At 39.5% G+C, this 22,133-nt stretch overlaps 1 protein-coding gene across 1 annotated transcript in view; it reads left to right on the plus strand.

Annotated features, from left to right (window-relative positions):
- LOC124008031 (receptor-type tyrosine-protein phosphatase mu-like) overlaps positions 1–22,133 on the plus strand; it is a 79,036-nt gene that overhangs the window by 26,684 nt on the left and 30,219 nt on the right. Inside the window, exons 2-3 of the mRNA XM_046318940.1 lie at positions 12,350–12,464; positions 13,415–13,589. Coding sequence (XP_046174896.1) covers positions 12,350–12,464; positions 13,415–13,589 — 290 coding nt within the window. The remainder of the gene's footprint in view (positions 1–12,349; positions 12,465–13,414; positions 13,590–22,133) is intronic.

Here is a 22,133-nt window from a genome sequence, read left to right on the forward strand (position 1 = left end):
TGTAATATATCATATAGTCATAATACTAGGTAATACTGATGCTACGTCTTGTAATATATCATATAGTCATAATACTAGGTAATACTGATACTATGTAATGTATCATATAGTCATAATACTAGGTAATACTGATACTACGCCTTGTAATATATCATATAGTCATAATACTAGGTAATACTGATACTATGTAATATATCATATAGTCATAATACTAGGTAATACTGATACTATGTAATATATCATATAGTCATAATACTAGGTAATACTGATACTAAGTAATATATCATATAGTCATAATACTCGGTAATACTGATACTATGTAATATATCATATAGTCATAATACTAGGTAATACTGATACTATGTAATATATCATATAGTCATAATACTAGGTAATACTGATACTATGTAATATATCATATAGTCATAATACTAGGTAATACTGATACTACGCCTTGTAATATATCATATAGTCATAATACTAGGTAATACTGATACTATGTAATGTATCATATAGTCATAATACTAGGTAATACTGATACTATGTAATATATCATATAGTCATAATACTAGGTAATACTGATACTATGTAATATATCATATAGTCATAATACTAGGTAATACTGATACTATGTAATATATCATATAGTCATAATACTAGGTAATACTGATACTAAGTAATATATCATATAGTCATAATACTCGGTAATACTGATACTATGTAATATATCATATAGTCATAATACTCGGTAATACTGATACTATGTAATATATCATATAGTCATAATACTAGGTAATACTGATACTATGTAATATATCATATAGTCATAATACTAGGTAATACTGATACTACGCCTTGTAATATATCATATAGTCATAATACTAGGTAATACTGATACTACGCCTTGTAATATATCATATAGTCATAATACTAGGTAATACTGATACTATGTAATATATCATATAGTCATAATACTAGGTAATACTGATACTATGTAATGTATCATATAGTCATAATACTAGGTAATACTGATACTACGTCTTGTAATATATCATATATACATAATACTAGGTAATACTGATACTATGTAATATATCATATAGTCATAATACTAGGTAATACTGATACTATGTAATATATCATATATACATAATACTAGGTAATGCTGATACTATGTCTTGTAATGTATCATATATACATAATACTAGGTAATACTGATACTATGTAATATATCATATATACATAATACTAGGTAATACTGATACTATGTAATGCATCATATAGTCATAATACTAGGTAATACTGATACTATGTAATGTATCATATATACATAATACTAGGTAATACTGATACTATGTAATATATCATATATACATAATACTAGGTAATGCTGATACTATGTCTTGTAATGTATCATATAGCCACTACTAGGTAATACTGATACTACGTCTGTTAAGAGTAATGAGTGAAGAGGTGTGGAGTCAGGCGCAGAGAGCAAAGGATGGGGAAAACAACACGCTTTAATGTCCCGAAACATAACATGTACAAAAGTGGAAACACAAATGAACAGAAATATAAACGGACAGCGTGAAACCCAAAATGCCAACAAAAATACACTCAAACAAGGAAACAGGAGAACAAGCCCGCACGAAACAGAAGCGGGCTAAACAGACTATATATGTCCCTATCCTAACAACCAAACTAGAAACAGGTGCTACCAATTAGACAGAACTAAACGAACACAGAACAACGGATCGGCGATAGCTAGTAGACCGGCGACGACGACCGCCGAGCGCCACCCGAACAAGAAGGGGAGTCACCTTCGGTAATATTCGTGACAACATCTTGTAATATATCATATAGTCATAATACTAGGTAATACTGATACTATGTAATATATCATATAGTCATAATACTAGGTAATACTGATACTAAGTAATATATCATATAGTCATAATACTAGGTAATACTGATACTATGTAATATATCATATAGTCATAATACTAGGTAATACTGATACTATGTAATATATCATATAGTCATAATACTAGGTAATACTGATACTAAGTAATATATCATATAGTCATAATACTAGGTAATACTGATACTATGTAATATATCATATAGTCATAATACTAGGTAATACTGAGACTATGTAATATATCATATAGTCATAATACTAGGTAATACTGATACTATGTCTTGTAATGTATCATATAGTCATAATACTAGGTAATACTGAGACTATGTAATATATCATATAGTCATAATACTAGGTAATACTGATACTACGTCTTGTAATATATCATATAGTCATAATACTAGGTAATACTGATACTATGTAATATATCATATAGTCATAATACTAGGTAATACTGATACTATGTAATATATCATATAGTCATAATACTAGGTAATACTGATACTACGTAATATATCATATAGTCATAATACTAGGTAATACTGATACTATGTAATATATCATATAGTCATAATACTAGGTAATACTGATGCTACGTCTTGTAATATATCATATAGTCATAATACTAGGTAATACTGATACTATGTAATATATCATATAGTCATAATACTAGGTAATACTGATACTATGTAATATATCATATAGTCATAATACTAGGTAATACTGATACTAAGTAATATATCATATAGTCATAATACTCTGTAATACTGATACTATGTAATATATCATATAGTCATAATACTAGGTAATACTGATACTATGTAATATATCATATAGTCATAATACTAGGTAATACTGATACTATGTAATATATCATATAGTCATAATACTAGGTAATACTGATGCTACGTCTTGTAATATATCATATAGTCATAATACTAGGTAATACTGATACTATGTAATGTATCATATAGTCATAATACTAGGTAATACTGATACTACGCCTTGTAATATATCATATAGTCATAATACTAGGTAATACTGATACTATGTAATATATCATATAGTCATAATACTAGGTAATACTGATACTATGTAATATATCATATAGTCATAATACTAGGTAATACTGATACTAAGTAATATATCATATAGTCATAATACTCGTAATACTGATACTATGTAATATATCATATAGTCATAATACTAGGTAATACTGATACTATGTAATATATCATATAGTCATAATACTAGGTAATACTGATACTATGTAATATATCATATAGTCATAATACTAGGTAATACTGATACTACGCCTTGTAATATATCATATAGTCATAATACTAGGTAATACTGATACTATGTAATGTATCATATAGTCATAATACTAGGTAATACTGATACTATGTAATATATCATATAGTCATAATACTAGGTAATACTGATACTATGTAATATATCATATAGTCATAATACTAGGTAATACTGATACTATGTAATATATCATATAGTCATAATACTAGGTAATACTGATACTAAGTAATATATCATATAGTCATAATACTCGGTAATACTGATACTATGTAATATATCATATTGTCATAATACTCGGTAATACTGATACTATGTAATATATCATATAGTCATAATACTAGGTAATACTGATACTATGTAATATATCATATAGTCATAATACTAGGTAATACTGATACTACGCCTTGTAATATATCATATAGTCATAATACTAGGTAATACTGATACTACGCCTTGTAATATATCATATAGTCATAATACTAGGTAATACTGATACTATGTAATATATCATATAGTCATAATACTAGGTAATACTGATACTATGTAATGTATCATATAGTCATAATACTAGGTAATACTGATACTACGTCTTGTAATATATCATATATACATAATACTAGGTAATACTGATACTATGTAATATATCATATAGTCATAATACTAGGTAATACTGATACTATGTAATATATCATATATACATAATACTAGGTAATGCTGATACTATGTCTTGTAATGTATCATATATACATAATACTAGGTAATACTGATACTATGTAATATATCATATATACATAATACTAGGTAATACTGATACTATGTAATGCATCATATAGTCATAATACTAGGTAATACTGATACTATGTAATGTATCATATATACATAATACTAGGTAATACTGATACTATGTAATATATCATATATACATAATACTAGGTAATGCTGATACTATGTCTTGTAATGTATCATATAGCCAATACTAGGTAATACTGATACTACGTCTGTTAAGAGTAATGAGTGAAGAGGTGTGGAGTCAGGCGCAGAGAGCAAAGGATGTGGGAAAACAACACGCTTTAATGTCCCGGAAACATAACATGTACAAAAGTGGAAACACAAATGAACAGAAATATAAACGGACAGCGTGAAACCCAAAATGCCAACAAAAATACACTCAAACAAGGAAACAGGAGAACAAGCCCGCACGAAACAGAAGCGGGCTAAACAGACTATATATGTCCCTATCCTAACAACCAAACTAGAAACAGGTGCTACCAATTAGACAAAACTAAACGAACACAGAACAACGGATCGGCGATAGCTAGTAGACCGGCGACGACGACCGCCGAGCGCCACCCGAACAAGAAGGGGAGTCACCTTCGGTAATATTCGTGACAACATCTTGTAATATATCATATAGTCATAATACTAGGTAATACTGATACTATGTAATATATCATATAGTCATAATACTAGGTAATACTGATACTAAGTAATATATCATATAGTCATAATACTAGGTAATACTGATACTATGTAATATATCATATAGTCATAATACTAGGTAATACTGAGACTATGTAATATATCATATAGTCATAATACTAGGTAATACTGATACTATGTCTTGTAATGTATCATATAGTCATAATACTAGGTAATACTGAGACTATGTAATATATCATATAGTCATAATACTAGGTAATACTGATACTACGTCTTGTAATATATCATATAGTCATAATACTAGGTAATACTGATACTATGTAATATATCATATAGTCATAATACTAGGTAATACTGATACTATGTAATATATCATATAGTCATAATACTAGGTAATACTGATACTATGTAATATATCATATAGTCATAATACTAGGTAATACTGATACTACGTAATATATCATATAGTCATAATACTAGGTAATACTGATAATATGTAATATATCATATAGTCATAATACTAGGTAATACTGATGCTACGTCTTGTAATATATCATATAGTCATAATACTAGGTAATACTGATACTATGTAATATATCATATAGTCATAATACTAGGTAATACTGATACTATGTAATATATCATATAGTCATAATACTAGGTAATACTGATACTAAGTAATATATCATATAGTCATAATACTCTGTAATACTGATACTATGTAATATATCATATAGTCATAATACTAGGTAATACTGATACTATGTAATATATCATATAGTCATAATACTAGGTAATACTGATACTATGTAATATATCATATAGTCATAATACTAGGTAATACTGATGCTACGTCTTGTAATATATCATATAGTCATAATACTAGGTAATACTGATACTATGTAATGTATCATATAGTCATAATACTAGGTAATACTGATACTACGCCTTGTAATATATCATATAGTCATAATACTAGGTAATACTGATACTATGTAATATATCATATAGTCATAATACTAGGTAATACTGATACTATGTAATATATCATATAGTCATAATACTAGGTAATACTGATACTAAGTAATATATCATATAGTCATAATACTAGGTAATACTGATACTATGTAATATATCATATAGTCATAATACTAGGTAATACTGATACTATGTAATATATCATATAGTCATAATACTAGGTAATACTGATACTAAGTAATATATCATATAGTCATAATACTCGGTAATACTGATACTATGTAATATATCATATAGTCATAATACTCGGTAATACTGATACTATGTAATATATCATATAGTCATAATACTAGGTAATACTGATACTATGTAATATATCATATAGTCATAATACTAGGTAATACTGATACTACGCCTTGTAATATATCATATAGTCATAATACTAGGTAATACTGATACTACGCCTTGTAATATATCATATAGTCATAATACTAGGTAATACTGATACTATGTAATATATCATATAGTCATAATACTAGGTAATACTGATACTATGTAATGTATCATATAGTCATAATACTAGGTAATACTGATACTACGTCTTGTAATATATCATATATACATAATACTAGGTAATACTGATACTATGTAATATATCATATAGTCATAATACTAGGTAATACTGATACTACGCCTTGTAATATATCATATAGTCATAATACTAGGTAATACTGATACTACGCCTTGTAATATATCATATAGTCATAATACTAGGTAATACTGATACTATGTAATATATCATATAGTCATAATACTAGGTAATACTGCTACTATGTAATGTATCATATAGTCATAATACTAGGTAATACTGATACTACGTCTTGTAATATATCATATAGTCATAATACTAGGTAATACTGATACTACGTCTTGTAATATATCATATATACATAATACTAGGTAATACTGATACTATGTCTTGTAATGTATCATATAGTCATAATACTAGGTAATACTGATACTATGTAATATATCATATAGTCATAATACTAGGTAGTACTGATACTATGTCTTGTAATATATCATATAGTCATAATACTAGGTAATACTGATACTATGTCTTGTAATGTATCATATAGTCATAATACTAGGTAATACTGATACTATGTCTTCTACTGTAATGTATCATATTTAATTGTATACATGTTAAAAGTAGGACAAAATTTGATCAATAGTGAAATGATACAATTAGCCTAGTGAGGTTCTTTGTAAGGTTGCTTGTGTTTCTATCTAACTAGTCAAGATCAGATTATTATTTGTCCTGGTTTTCCGCCTTACAGAATGGGGGTGTACAGTGAAGCACATGTTGAAATTATAATCTGCATTAAATGGTTTTATGAAATATCCGGATTGGATCTTTAATAACTCTTATTATAAAAACACATACAGTAACGCTATTCACAGAATGCAATGTTTTGTTGTAGATTCTAACCCCATGAGGGTTAAACATATTTTCCTGATCATAAAGGACATAGAGGTTTTGGGTTATCTATATATTACTGTATATTAACATATATATATGTATGTGTGTTTGTTTGTGTGTTTATAGTGAACACCCCTCACTTCCTGACCATAAAGGACATGGAGGTTTTGGGTTATCTATATATTACTGTATATTAACATATTTTTTTATTTTTTTATTTATTTCACCTTTATTTAACCAGGTAGGCTAGTTGAGAACAGGTTCTCATTTGCAACTGCGACCTGGCCAAGATAAAGCATAGCAGTATGAACAGACAACACAGAGTTACACATGGAGTAAACAATTAACAAGTCAATAACACAGTAGAAAAAAGGGGAGTCTATATACAATGTGTGCAAAAGGCATGAGGAGGTAGGCGAATAATTACAATATTGCAGATTAACACTGGAGTGATAAATGATCATGTACAGGTAGAGATATTGGTGTGCAAAAGAGCAGAAAAGTAAATTAATAAAAACTGTGGGGATGAGGTAGGTGAAAATGGGTGTGCTATTTACCAATAGATTATGTACAGCTGCAGCGATCGGTTAGCTGCTCAGCTAGCTGATGTTTGAAGTTGGTGAGGGAGATGAAAGTCTCCAACTTCAGCGATTTTTGCAATTGTTCCAGTCACAGGCAGCAGAGTACTGGAACGAAAGGCGGCCGAATGAGGTGTTGGCTTTAGGGATGATCAATGAGATACACCTGCTGGAGCGCGTGCTACGGATGGGTGTTGCCATCGTGACCAGTGAGCTGAGATAAGGCGGAGCTTTGCCTAGCATGGCCTTGTAGATGACCTGAAGCCAGTGGGTCTGGCGACGAATATGTAGCGAGGGCCAGCCGACTAGAGCATACAAGTCGCAGTGGTGGGTAGTATAAGGTGCTTTAGTGACAAAACGGATGTCACTGTGATAAACTGCATCCAGTTTGCTGAGTAGAGTGTTGGAAGCAATTTTGTAGATGACGTCGCCGAAGTCGAGGATCGGTAGGATAGTCAGTTTTACTAGGTAAGCTTGGCAGCGTGAGTGAAGGAGGCTTTGTTGCGGAATAGAAAGCCGATTCTTGATTTGATTTTCGATTGGAGATGTTTGATATGGGTCTGGAAGGAGAGTTTGCAGTCTAGCCAGACACCTAGGTACTTATAGGTGTCCACATATTCAAGGTCGGAACCATCCAGTGTGGTGATGCTAGTCGGGCATGCGGGTGCAGGCAGCGATCGGTTGAAAAGCATGCATTTGGTTTTACTAGCGTTTAAGAGCAGTTGGAGGCCACGGAAGGAGTGTTGTATGGCATTGAAGCTCGATTGGAGGTTAGATAGCACAGTGTCCAATGACGGGCCGAAAGTGTATACAATGGTGTCGTCTGCGTAGAGGTGGATCAGGGAATCGCCCGCAGCAAGAGCAACATCATTGATATATACAGAGAAAAGAGTCGGCCCGAGAATTGAACCCTGTGGCACCCCCATAGAGACTGCCAGAGGACCGGACAACATGCCCTCCGATTTGACACACTGAACTCTGTCTGCAAAGTAATTGGTGAACCAGGTAAGGCAGTCATCCGAAGAACCGAGGCTACTGAGTCTGCCGATAAGAATATGGTGATTGACAGAGTCGAAAGCCTTGGCAAGGTCGAGATGAAGACGGCTGCACAGTACAGTCTTTTATCGATGGCGGTTATGATGTCGTTTAGTACCTTGAGTGTGGCTGAGGTGCACCCGTGACCGGCTCGAAACCAGATTGCATAGTGGAGAAGGTACGGTGGGATTCGAGATGGTCAGTGACCTGTTTGTTGACTTGGCTTTCGAAGACCTTAGATAGGCAGGGCAGGATGGATATAGGTCTGTAACAGTTTGGGTCCAGGGTGTCTCCCCCTATAAAGAGGGGGATGACTGCGGCAGCTTTCCAGTCCTTGGGGATCTCAGACGATATGAAAGAGAGGTTGAACAGGCTGGTAATAGGGGTTGCGACAATGGCGGCGGATAGTTTCAGAAATAGAGGGTCCAGATTGTCAAGCCCAGCTGATTTATACGGGTCCAGGTTTTGCAGCTCTTTCAGAACATCTGCTATCTGGATTTGGGTAAAGGAGAACCTGGAGAGGCTTGGGCGAGGAGCTGCGGGGGGGCCGGAGCTGTTGGCCGAGGTAGGAGTAGCCAGGCGGAAGGCATGGCCAGCCGTTGAGAAATGCTTGTTGAAGTTTTCGATAATCATGGATTTGTCGGTGGTGACCGTGTTCCCTAGCCTCAGTGCAGTGGGCAGCTGGGAGGAGGTGCTCTTGTTCTCCATGGACTTCACAGTGTCCCAGAACTTTTGGAGTTGGAGCTACAGGATGCAAACTTCTGCCTGAAGAAGCTGGCCTTAGCTTTCCTGACTGACTGCGTGTATTGGTTCCTGACTTCCCTGAACAGTTGCATATCGCGGGGACTGTTCGATGCTATTGCAGTCCGACACAGGATGTTTTTGTGCTGGTCGAGGGCAGTCAGGTCTGGAGTGAACCAAGGGCTGTATCTGTTCTTAGTTCTCCATTTTTTGAACGGAGCATGCTTATCTAAAATGGTGAGGAAGTTACTCTTAAAGAATGACCAGGCATCCTCAACTGACGGGATGAGGTCAATGTCCTTCCAGGATACCCGGGCCAGGTCGATTAGAAAGGCCTGCTCACAGAAGTGTTTTAGGGAGTGTTTGACAGTGATGAGGGGTGGTCGTTTGACTGCGGCACCGTAGCGGATACAGGCAATGAGGCAGTGGTCGCTGAGATCCTGGTTAAAGACAGCGGAGGTGTATTTGGAGGGCCAGTTGGTCAGGATGACGTCTATGAGGGTGCCCTTGCTGACAGAGTTAGGGTTGTACCTGGTGGGTTCTTTGATGATTTGTGTGAGATTGAGGGCATCTAGCTTAGATTGTAGGACTGCCGGAGTGTTAAGCATATCCCAGTTTAGGTCAACTAACAGAACAAACTCTGAAGCTAGATGGGGGGCAATCAATTCACAAATGGTGTCCAGGGCACAGCTGGGAGCTGAGGGTGGTCGGTAGCAGGCGGCAACAGTGAGAGACTTATTTCTGGAGAGAGTAATTTTCAGAATTAGTAGTTCGAACTGTTTGGGTATAGACCTGGAAAGTATGACATTACTTTGCAGGCTATCTCTGCAGTAGACTGCAACTCCTCCCCCTTTAGCAGTTCTATCTTGACGGAAGATGTTATAGTTGGGTATGGAAATCTCTGAATTTTTGGTGGCCTTCCTGAGCCAGGATTCAGACACGGCAAGGACATCAGGGTTAGCAGAGTGTGCTAAAGCAGTGAATAAAACAAACTTAGGGAGGAGGCTTCTGATGTTGACATGCATGAAACCAAGGCTTTTTCGATCATAGAAGTCAACAAATGAGGGTGCCTGGGGACATGCAGGGCCTGGGTTTACCTCCACATCACCCGCAGAACAGAGAAGGAGTAGTATGAGGGTGCGGCTAAGGGCTATCAAAACTGGTCGCCTAGAGCGTTGGGGACAGAGAATTAGAGGAGCAGGTTTCTGGGCATGGTAGAATATATTCAGGGCATAATGCGCAGACATGGGTATGGTGGGGTGCGGGTGTGGCGGAGGTAAGCCCAGGCACTGGGTGATGATGAGAGAGGTTTTATCTCTGGACATGCTGGTTGTAATGGGTGAGGTCACCGCATATGTTGGAGGTGGGACAAAGGAGGTATCAGGGGTATGAGGAGTGGGACTAGGGGCTCCATAGTGAACTAAAACAATGATAACTAACCTGAGCAACAGTATACAAGGCATATCGACATTTGAGAGAGACGTACACCGAGGCATACAGTAATCACAGGTGTTGAATTGGGAAAGCTAGCTAAAACAGTGGGTGAGACAACAGCTAATCAGCTAGCATAACAACAGCAGGTAAAATGGCATTGACTAGGCAATGGGGCCGACAGATAAAACAAACAAGCAGAATGGAGTACCGTGATTAATGGACAGTCCAGCGTGCATCAGCTATGTAGCCAAGTGATCAGAGGCCAGGGGCAGCGGTGGATGGGGCAGGGGGGCTGGGCTGGCGAGTGTTATGCAGGTTAAGAAAACTAACAATGACTAAGTAGCTTGTAGCTAGCTGGTAGCTAAATAGCTTGTAGCTAGCTAGCTGGTAGCTAAATAGCTTGTAGCTAGCTAGCTGGTTAGCTTCTGGAGGTTCTTGAGTGTGTTCTAAAAATAAAGATAATATAAATTCCGTATCACATTGGGTGAGGCAGGTTTCCGGAAGGTATAAACACATTTTTTGTTTTTAAATCGGGAAGAGATAGAAAGTACATATGGGCCACTGTGTTTTTGGGACGCGGCGATGCAGACGGTTAGCAGGCCTGTGCTAACAAGCTAACAGATTAGCAGGCCGGGTAAACAAGGTAGTAGTTAGCGGACCTGGGCTAAACAAGCTAGCAGTTAGCATGCCGAGTTAGCAACTAAGGAGATAGCGAGGGCTAGAGAGTTAGCCTTTGCAGGACGTTGCGATGGGGTGAGTCTGTTTATTCCTCTTCATGCGGTGACATCGATAGACCGGTCGTGGATCCGGGTATAGAAGCCCAGGAGTATGCTAGGAGCTCTGGCCGGACTAGCTTCAAGCTACATGGGTGGAAACGCTAGCCAGGAGTAATCAACCAGGGTTGCTGTTTAGCTCGATAGCTAGTTGTGAAGATCCAGCTGAAGAATGTTCCGTTTGTGGTGGGAATCCGGGGGTAAAAAAATAAATAGGTCCGTTATGCTCTGGTTAGCGTCGCGTTGTTTGAACTGGCGAGAGCTTTCCGAGCTAAAGGTTAGCTGAAGACCGCTAGCATAGCTGGCTAGCTTCAGTTGAAGGGTTCCGGTTTCGGTTTCAAAGTAAATATAACTACTTTAGGAAAAGTAGCTACATTGGCGGGTTGCAGAAGAGTATTCGGAAGCTTAGGTTTAGCAAAATTTTTTAAAGATATGCGAAGAAAAAAATATCTAAAATATCTAAAACGAAAAAGAGACGGTATTTACAGAGAGACGATACGACATATATATATATGTATGTGTGTTTGTTTGTGTGTTTATAGTGAACACCCCTCACTTCCTGACCATAAAGGACATAGAGGTTTTGGGTTATCTATATATTACTGTATATTAACATATATATATGTATGTGTGTTTGTTTGTGTGTTTATAGTGAACACCCTCACTTCCTGACCATAAAGGGTGTAGAGGTGAACGCTGGACAGACGGCCGCCTTCCACTGTACTGTCAACGGACGACAGAGAAACAACTTCAACCTCTGGTTACAGGTAACAACAACACCTTATCCTGACCCCTGACCCCTAAACCTAACAATCCACTGTTCTGTTAATGGACGACAGAGGGACAACTTCAACCTCTGGTTACAGGTAACAACAACACCTTATCCTGACCCCTGACCCCTAAACCTAACAATCCACTGTACTGTTAATAGACGACAGAGAGACAACTTCAACCTCTGGTTACAGGTAACAACAACACATTATCCTGACCCCTGACCCCTAAACCTAACAATCCACTGTACAATCCACTGTACTGTACTCTTTAGTATGATGTTACACGCTTGGCAGACCTGTATTTGGGGAGTTTCTCCCATTCTTCTCTGCAGATCCTCTCAAGCTCTGTCAGGTTGGATGGGGAGCGTCGCTGCACAGGTATTTTCAGGTCTCGCCAGAGATGTTAGATCGGGAGGTCTTGCATTGTCTTGGCTGTGTGCTTAGGGTCGTTGTCCTTTTGGAAGGTGAACCTTCGCCCTAATTTGACATCCTGAGCGATCTGGAGCAGGGTTTTCATCAAAGATCTTTCTGTACTTTGCTGTTGGCTCTCTTGTTGGATCTGCAAACACACACACACACACACACACACACACACACACACACACACACACACACACACACACACACACACACACACACACACACACACACACACACACACACACACACACACACACACACACACACACACACACACACACACACACACACACACACACACACACACACACACACACACACACTGTTGTCCCCTCGAACACTGATGCAATCAAGGTCAAGCCACTTTAGTATTTAAACCTGTCAATTTTATTTTCGCCTAACCCTACGTTTTGAGAGCTAACCCCTGTCTGTGTTTCAACAGGGTGGACGCGAGTTCCATATGAAGGCCACTAAATTAACATGTACCACTAAAACTACATCTAACCTGCTGTGTGTTTCAACAGGGTATTGGTGGACGCGAGGCCCCTATGAAGTCCACTAAGCCGTGGAACAACAGACGCTTCATTGGGACCTTCGACGTGGAGAACACCACTAAAGGAGACTCAGGACGCTACCGATGCATAGTCCACTCTGACAAAGGAGTTGGAGTGTCCAACTATGGAGAACTCACCATAAAACGTAAGTAGATCTCAGTCATTCTCCTCCAAGACCTTTTAAATGACATTGTGGTGAATTTTGAAATGGAACCCACAACAGAACTGAAATAGCCTCAACATTCCCACGATCTTCGTAGAGCAATGAGCACAAGACATATACAACCAGGAAATGATTCAGACGTTGTTTTCCAGAATATCCTCAAAGACGAAAGAAAGCCCCAACGAGGTTAAATATAAAACACAGCTAGAGAAGGGGCGAAAGAAAGCCCCAATGAGGTTAAATATAAAACACAGCTAGAGAAGAGGTGAAAGAAAGCCCCAACGAGGTTAAATATAAAACAGCCAGAGAAGAGGTGAAAGAAAGCCCCAACGAGGTTAAATATAAAACACAGCTAGAGAAGAGGTGAATTCAAGCCCCAACGAGGCTAAACATAAAACACAGCCAGAGAAGTAAAGGTTTATGTTGATGTGTTCTCTAGTGGACTGGGATGTGTGTGTTCTCTCTTCTCATGCCCTTGAACGAGTGAAGAGGACTGACCCATTCTAACCTAAATGATGATACTAAAGGACAAGGCAGACCCATCTTCTGTTTCCTGCTTCTTCCTGTCTTTTCCTGCTCAACAACATCAGCCATAATACTCCAGAGATGGGCGCCGACAGAGATGGCCGCCTCGCTTCGCGTTCCTAGGAAACTATGCATTATTTTGTATTTTTTTACGTTTTATTTCTTACATTGGTACCCCAGGTAATCTTAGGTTTCATTACATACAGTCGGGAAGAACTACTGAATATAAGAGCAACGTAATCTCACCATTATTACGACCAGGAATATGACTTTCCCGAAGCGGATCCTGTGTTCTGCCTTTCACCCAGGACAACGGAAAGGATCCCAGTCTGCAACCCAAAACAATGATGTCGTAAAAGAGGCAAACGAAGCGGTCTTCTGGTCAGGCTCCGGAGACGGGCACATCGCGCACCACTCCCTAGCATACTACTCGCCAATGTCCAGTCTCTTGACAACAAGGTTGATGAAATCCGAGCAAGGGTAGCTTTCCAGTGAGACATCAGATACTGTACCGTTCTTTGCTTCACGGAAACATGGCTCACTTGAGAGACTCTATCCGAGTCGGTGCAGCCAGCTGGTTTCTCCACGCATCACGCTGACAGAAACACCCATCTTTCTGGTAAGAAGAGGGGTGGGGGGTATGACTTATGATTAACGAGACGTGGTGTGATCATAACAACATACAGGAACTCAAGTCCTTCTGTTCACCTGATTAGAATTCCTCACAATCAAATGTCGACCGCATTATCTACCAAGGGAATTCTCTTCGATTATAATCACAGCCGTATATATTCCCCCCAAGCAGACACATCGATGGCCCTGAACAAACTTTATTTGACTCTTTGTAAACTGGAAACCACATATCCTGAGGCTGCATTCATTGTAGCTGGGGATTTTAACAAGGCTAATCTGAAAACAAGACTCCCTAAATTGTATCAGGATATCGATTGCGCAACCAGGGCTGGTAAAACCCTGGATCATTGTTATTCTAACTTCCGCGACGTATATAAGGCCCTCCCCCGGCCTCCTTTCGGAAAAGCTGACCACGACTCAATTTTGTTGCTCCCAGCCTACAGACAGAAACTAAAACAAGAAGCTCCCGCGCTGAGGTCTGTTCAACGCTGGTCCGACCAATCTGATTCCACACTTCAAGACTGCTTCCATCACGTGGACTGGGATATGTTCCGCATTGTGTCCAACAACAACATTGACGAATACGCTGATTCGGTGAGCGAGTTCATTAGAAAGCGCATTGAAGATGTCGTACCCCTAGCAACAATTAAAACATTCCCAAACCAGAAACCGTGGAATGATGGCAGCATTCGAATGAAACTGAAAGCGCAAACCATTGCTTTTAACCAGGGCAAGGACAAGAGGAATACCTATGTGAGAATGCTGTTCATCAACTACAGCTCGGCACCATAGTACTCTCCAAAATCGTCATCAAGCTCGAGACCCTGGGTCTCGACCCCACCCTGTGCAACTGGGTACTGGACTGCCCCCAGGTGTTGAGGGTAGGTAACAACATCTCCACCCGCTGATCCTCAACACTGGGGCCCCACAAGGGTGCGTTCTGAACCCTCTCCTGTACTCCCTGGTCACCCTGTTCACCCAGGACTGTGTAGCCATGCACACCTCCAACTCAATCATCAAGTTTGAGGACGATACTACAGTGGTAGGCTTGATTACCAACAACGACGAGACGGCCTACAGGGAGGAGGTGAGGGCCCTCGGAGTCTGGTGTCAGGAAAATAACCTCACACTCAACGTCAACAAAACAAAGGAGATGATTGTGGACTTCAGGAAACAGCAGAGGGAGCACCCCCCTATCCACATCGAGGGTAGTACGTTTTAAGGGAGGGTAGTACGTTTTAAGTTCCTCGGCGTACACATCACAGACAAACTGAATTGGTTCACCCACACAGACAGCGTTGTGAAGAAGGCGCAGCCACGCCTCTTCATCCTCAGGAGGCTGAAGAAAGTTGGCTTGTCACCAAAAGCACTCACAAACTTCTACAGATGCACAATCGAGAGCATCCTGCCGGGCTGTATCACCGCCTTGTACGGCAACTGCTCCGCCCACAACCGCCCACAAAAGGCTCTCCGGAGGGTAGTGAGGTCTGCACAACGCATTCCCGGGGGCAAACTGTCTGCCTTCCAAGACACCTACGTATACCACCCGATGTCACAGGAAGGCCATAAAGATCATCAAGTACAACAACCACCCGAGCCACTGCCTGTTCACCCCGCTATCATCCAGAAGGTGAGGTCAGTACAGGTGTATCAAAGCAGGGACCGAGAGACTGAAAAACAGCTTCTATCTCAAGGCCATCAGACTGTTATACAGCCACCACTAACATTGAGTGGCTGCTACCAACACACTGACTCAACTTCAGCCACTTTAACTTGTTATGGCTGCAATCCCGATATCGGTGTAAGTGTCATCAACAACCGCTGAATAGCATAGCGCTACATACAATAAATATTACTACAAATATTTATATTCATGAAATCACAAGTACGATATAGGAAAACACAGTTTAGCCTTTTGTTAATCCACCTGCCGTGTCAGATTTTGAAATTATGCTTTACAGTGAAAGCAATCCAAGCGTTTGTGTAAGCTTATCGATCGCACGATAAACATTAAGTACACTTAGCATCAGGTAGCTCGGTCACGAAAATCAGAAAAGCAATCAAATTAATCGTTTACCTTTGATGATCTTCTGATTTTTTTCACTCACGAGACTCCCAGTTACACAACAAATGTTCCTTTTGTTGCATAAAGATTATTTTTCTATCCAAAATACCTCAGTTTGTTTGTCGCATTATGTTCAGAAATCCACAGGAAAGAGCGGTCACGACAACGCAGACAAACTCCAAATAGTTTCCGTAATGTCCACAGAAACATGTCCAACGTTTTTTATAATCAATCCTCAGGTTGTTTTTAAAATATATAATCGATAATATATCAACTGCAAATGTCTTTCACAGTAGTAGAGGGAAAAGCAATACCTATCCAAACTCTGTTGCGCGAGCAAAACTCATGTGACCACTTGACGCGATGTTATCGTTCTGGCTCATTTTTCAAAATAAAAGCCTGAAACTATGTCTGAAGACTGTTGACACCTTGAGGAAGCCATAGGAAAAGTATCTGGTTCATATCCCTTTAAATCCAGCAACGGGAAGCTATGGAACATGGAGTTTTCAAAATAGAAGCCACTTCCTGCTTTGATTTTCCTCAGTGTTTCGCCTGCAATATCAGTTCTGTTATACTCACAGACAATATTTTTACAGTTTTGGAAACTTTAGAGTGTTTTCTATCCAATACTAATAATAATATGCATATATTAAGAACTAAGACTGAGGAGCTGGCCGTTTACAATGGGCACCTTTTCATCCGAGCCACTCAATACTGCTCGTGCAGCCATAAAAAGTTACTAATGGAAATTGATGTAAAAATATATCACTAGCCACTTTAAACAATGCCACTTTATATAATGTTTACATACCCTACATTACTCATCTCATATGTAAATGTGAATACTGTACTCTATATCATCTACTGCATCTTTAGGTAATACATGTATCACTAGCCACTTTAAACTATGCCACTTTGTTTACATACCCTACATTACTCATCTCATATGTATATACTGTACTCGATACCATCTACTGCATCTTGCCTATGCCGCTCTGTACCATCACTCATTCATATTTCTTTATGTACATATTCTTTATCCCTTTACACTTGTGTGTGTATAAGGTAGTAGTGTTGGAATTGTTAGGTTAGATTACTCGTTGGTTATTACTGCATTGTCGGAACTAGAAGCACAAGCATTTCGCTACACTCGCATTAACATCTGCTAACCATGTGTATGTGACAAATACATTTGATTTGATTTGAACCATTGAGGGCAAGTAGGGGGCATTACCACACACACACACACACACACACACACACACACACACACACACACACACACACACACACACACACACACACACACACACACACACACACACACACACACACACACACACACACACACACACACACACAGATGAACCTCTCTCATACCACCCTCCTCTTTTCCCTGCAGTTTGATATGAATTTATGGACTGAGTGTGAAACTAAATCCAGCATGGCCTCTTTCCTTCAGCCCTATAGTCCTGTAATGGCCGTGTATATTTCTTCACCTCAGTCGGCCTGCCCTGTCTATTGAATTTACTGGCCTGACCTTTTTTTTGTCTGGCAGCTTCGTGTTTGACTGATAGGTTTAATCCAGTGTGTCTGGATGGAGGGGTGTCAATCATGTTATAACGGCCCCGTCCTCAGAGTTTTACACAGAGAGAGATGGGAAGACAGAGGGTGCGTCTCCATTGACACCCTATTCCCTACTAACCCCATAGACCCTGGTCAATAGAAGTGCACTACTAACCCCATAGACCCTGGTCAATAGAAGTGCACTACTAACCCCATAGACCCTGGTCAATAGAAGTGCACTACTAACCCCATAGACCCTGGTCAATAGAAGTGCACTACTAACCCCATAGACCCTGGTCAATAGAAGTGCACTACTAACCCCATAGACCCTGGTCAATAGAAGTGCACTACTAACCCCATAGGCTCTGGTCAATAGAAGTGCACTACTAACCCCATAGTCCCTGGTCAATAGAAGTGCACTACTAACCCCATAGACCCTGATCAATAGAAGTGCACTTCTAACCCCATAGACCCTGATCAATAGAAGTGCACTACTAACCCCATAGGCTCTGGTCAATAGAAGTGCACTACTAACCCCATAGACCCTGATCAATATAACTGCACTACTAACCCCATAGACCCTGGTCAATAGAAGTGCACTACTAACCCCATAGACCCTGGTCAATAGAAGTGCACTACTAACCCCATAGACCCTGGTCAATAGAAGTGCACTACTAACCCCATAGACCCTGGTCAATAGAAGTGCACTACTAACCCCATAGACCCTGGTCAATAGAAGTGCACTACTAACCCCATAGACCCTGGTCAATAGAAGTGCACTACGAACCCCATAGGCCCTGGTCAATAGAAGTGCACTACGAACCCCATAGGCTCTGGTCAATAGAAGTGCACTACGACCCCCATAGACCCTGGTCAATAGAAGTGCACTACTAACCCCATAGACCCTGGTCAATAGAAGTGCACTACTAACCCCATAGACCCTGATCAATAGAAGTGCACTACTAACCCCATAGACCCTGATCAATAGAAGTGCACTACTAACCCCATAGACCCTGGTCAATAGAAGTGCACTACTAACCCCATAGACCCTGGTCAATAGAAGTGCACTACTAACCCCATAGACCCTGGTCAATAGAAGTGCACTACTAACCCCATAGACCCTGGTCAATAGAAGTGCACTACTAACCCCATAGACCCTGGTCAATAGAAGTGCACTACTAACCCCATAGACCCTGGTCAATAGAAGTGCACTACTAACCCCATAGACCCTGGTCAATAGAAGTACACTACTAACCCCATAGACCCTGGTCAATAGAATTGCACTACTAACCCCATAGACCCTGGTCAATAGAAGTGCACAACTAACCCCATAGACCCTGGTCAATAGAAGTGCACTACTAACCCCATAGACCCTAGGCAATAGAAGTGCACTATAAAGTGTCCAATATATTGTGATAGACAGTGTTTATTTTGTTTAACCTCTATTTTAACTTGGCAAGTCAGTTAAGAACAAATTATTATTTACAATGAAGGCCTACCCCGGGCCAAACTCTTAACAACACTGGGCCAATTGTGCGCCACCCTATGGGACTCCCAATCACGGCCGGTTGTAATAGAGCCTGGAATCAAACCAGGGTGTCTGGAGTGACGCCTCTAGAGGTGAGATGGAGTGCCTTTAGACCGCTGAACCACTCGGGAGCCCAACATTTCAGTGGTGTTTTCATGGAGAATTTAGTGTTTAATAATATACTGTCCTGTAGGCACTCAGTAACACACTCGGCAACATACACACAAATATCTCCGTCACTAGAGATTGGTCATTAGATACAAATCAGGATTTTTCTCTCCCCCTAACAAAAAGTCAAGTGTGCTTCATAAAAACCCCTCGATAATATTGCAGTCAATCATGTGATATAAATCAAGGCATGGTAACCTAGCTGTTAAGACCATTGGGTCAGTAACTCTGTAGGTAACCTAGTAGTGAAGACCATTGGGTCAGTAACTCTGCAGGTAACCTAGTAGTGAAGACCATTGGGTCAGTAACTCTGCAGGTAACCTAGTAGTGAAGACCATTGGGTCAGTAACTCTGCAGGTAACCTAGTAGTGAAGACCATTGGGTCAGTAACTCTGTAGGTAACCTAGCAGATCAGACCTTTGGGTCAGTAACTCTGTAGGTAACCTAGTAGTGAAGACCATTGGGTCAGTAACTCTGTAGGTAACCTAGTAGTGAAGACCATTGGGTCAGTAACTCTGCAGGTAACCTAGTAGTGAAGACCATTGGGTCAGTAACTCTGCAGGTAACCTAGTAGTGAAGACCATTGGGTCAGTAACTCTGTAGATAACCTAGCAGATCAGACCTTTGGGTCAGTAACTCTGTAGATAACCTAGCAGATCAGACCTTTGGGTCAGTAACTGAAAGGTTGCTTGTTCAAATCCCTGCACTGACTTGTTGAAAAATCTGTCTGTGTTCTTGAGCAAGGCAGTTAACCCTAGTTGCTCTGGATATGAGTGTCTTCTAAATGGCTTTGAAGCAAAATACAAAAACAAGTATTGGATCATCAACAATGGGCTTTGTGTTCTATGGAGAGTTAAAATGAATGCCGGACTTATAGACTCATAGATCCCCGAGAATATTATCCCTTTTCACCATGGCTATAATTGAACAAATTTGCCTCTAGAAATGTTTTCAACATCCACTGAAGTAACTAGCAAGTTACATTTTACATTTACATTTAAGTCATTTAGCAGACGCTCTTATCCAGAGCGACTTACAAATTGGTGCATTCACCTTATGACATCCAGGGGAACAGTCAATTTACAATAGTGCATCTAAATCTTAAAGGGGGGGGGGGTGAGAGGGATTACTTATCCTATCCTAGGTATTCCTTAAAGAGGTGGGGTTTCAGGTGTCTCCGGGAAGGTGGTGATTGACTCCGCTGTCCTGGCGTCGTGAGGGAGTTTGTTCCACCATTGGGGGGCCAGAGCAGCGAACAGTTTTGACTGGGCTGAGCGGGAGCTGTACTTCCTCAGTGGTAGGGAGGCGAGCAGGCCAGAGGTGGATGAACGCAGTTTACTAAAATAGCTACAATAGTTGACTTGGTAACCAAAGCATACTAGTTTAGTTAAACCAAACCATTAGTCCTTGCTTGCTATTATGATAAAAATGCCAAATTTGTTTTCAATTCGACTTTCGGAAGCAGTTGAAACATAGAACATTTAGATTTCTATCCCGTTTCAAATGGTGCTTCATGATCTGACAAGAATTCAGTTTAGAACTCAATCCAGTGCTCTCAATTGAACCCACTCTGTCAATGAGGAAAACTGTATTTTTCACAGTCGTAAGTGTCTCAAACAAACCGTCTGTATCTCATCTTATTGTAGCAGGCATTAAACATTGTGCTAACTCCGGGTATGGCTGGGAAATCCTACTCAGTTGTGTATTCACCGTAACCATGCGTTATGATCTGAGATACTCCTTTTTCTGACAACTCCTCTTCTCCATCTCTCTTTCGGTCTCTCCTCTCTCTCCCTTCCTCTCTCCATCTCTCTCTCTCCTTCTGTCTCTCCTCTCCCTTCTTCTCCATCTCTCCCTTCTGTCTCTCCTCTCCCTTCTTCACCATCTCTCCCTTCTGTCTCTCCTCTCCCTTCTTCTCCATCTCTCCCTTCTGTCTCTCCTCTCCCTTCTTCTCCATCTCTCTTTCTGTCTCTCCTCTCTCTCCCTTCCTCTCTCCATCTCTCTCTCTCTCCTTCTGTCTCTCCTCTCCCTTCTTCTCCAT

The sequence above is a fragment of the Oncorhynchus gorbuscha genome, linkage group LG21 (genome assembly GCF_021184085.1).
Source record: "Oncorhynchus gorbuscha isolate QuinsamMale2020 ecotype Even-year linkage group LG21, OgorEven_v1.0, whole genome shotgun sequence".
Lineage (NCBI taxonomy): Eukaryota > Metazoa > Chordata > Actinopteri > Salmoniformes > Salmonidae > Oncorhynchus > Oncorhynchus gorbuscha.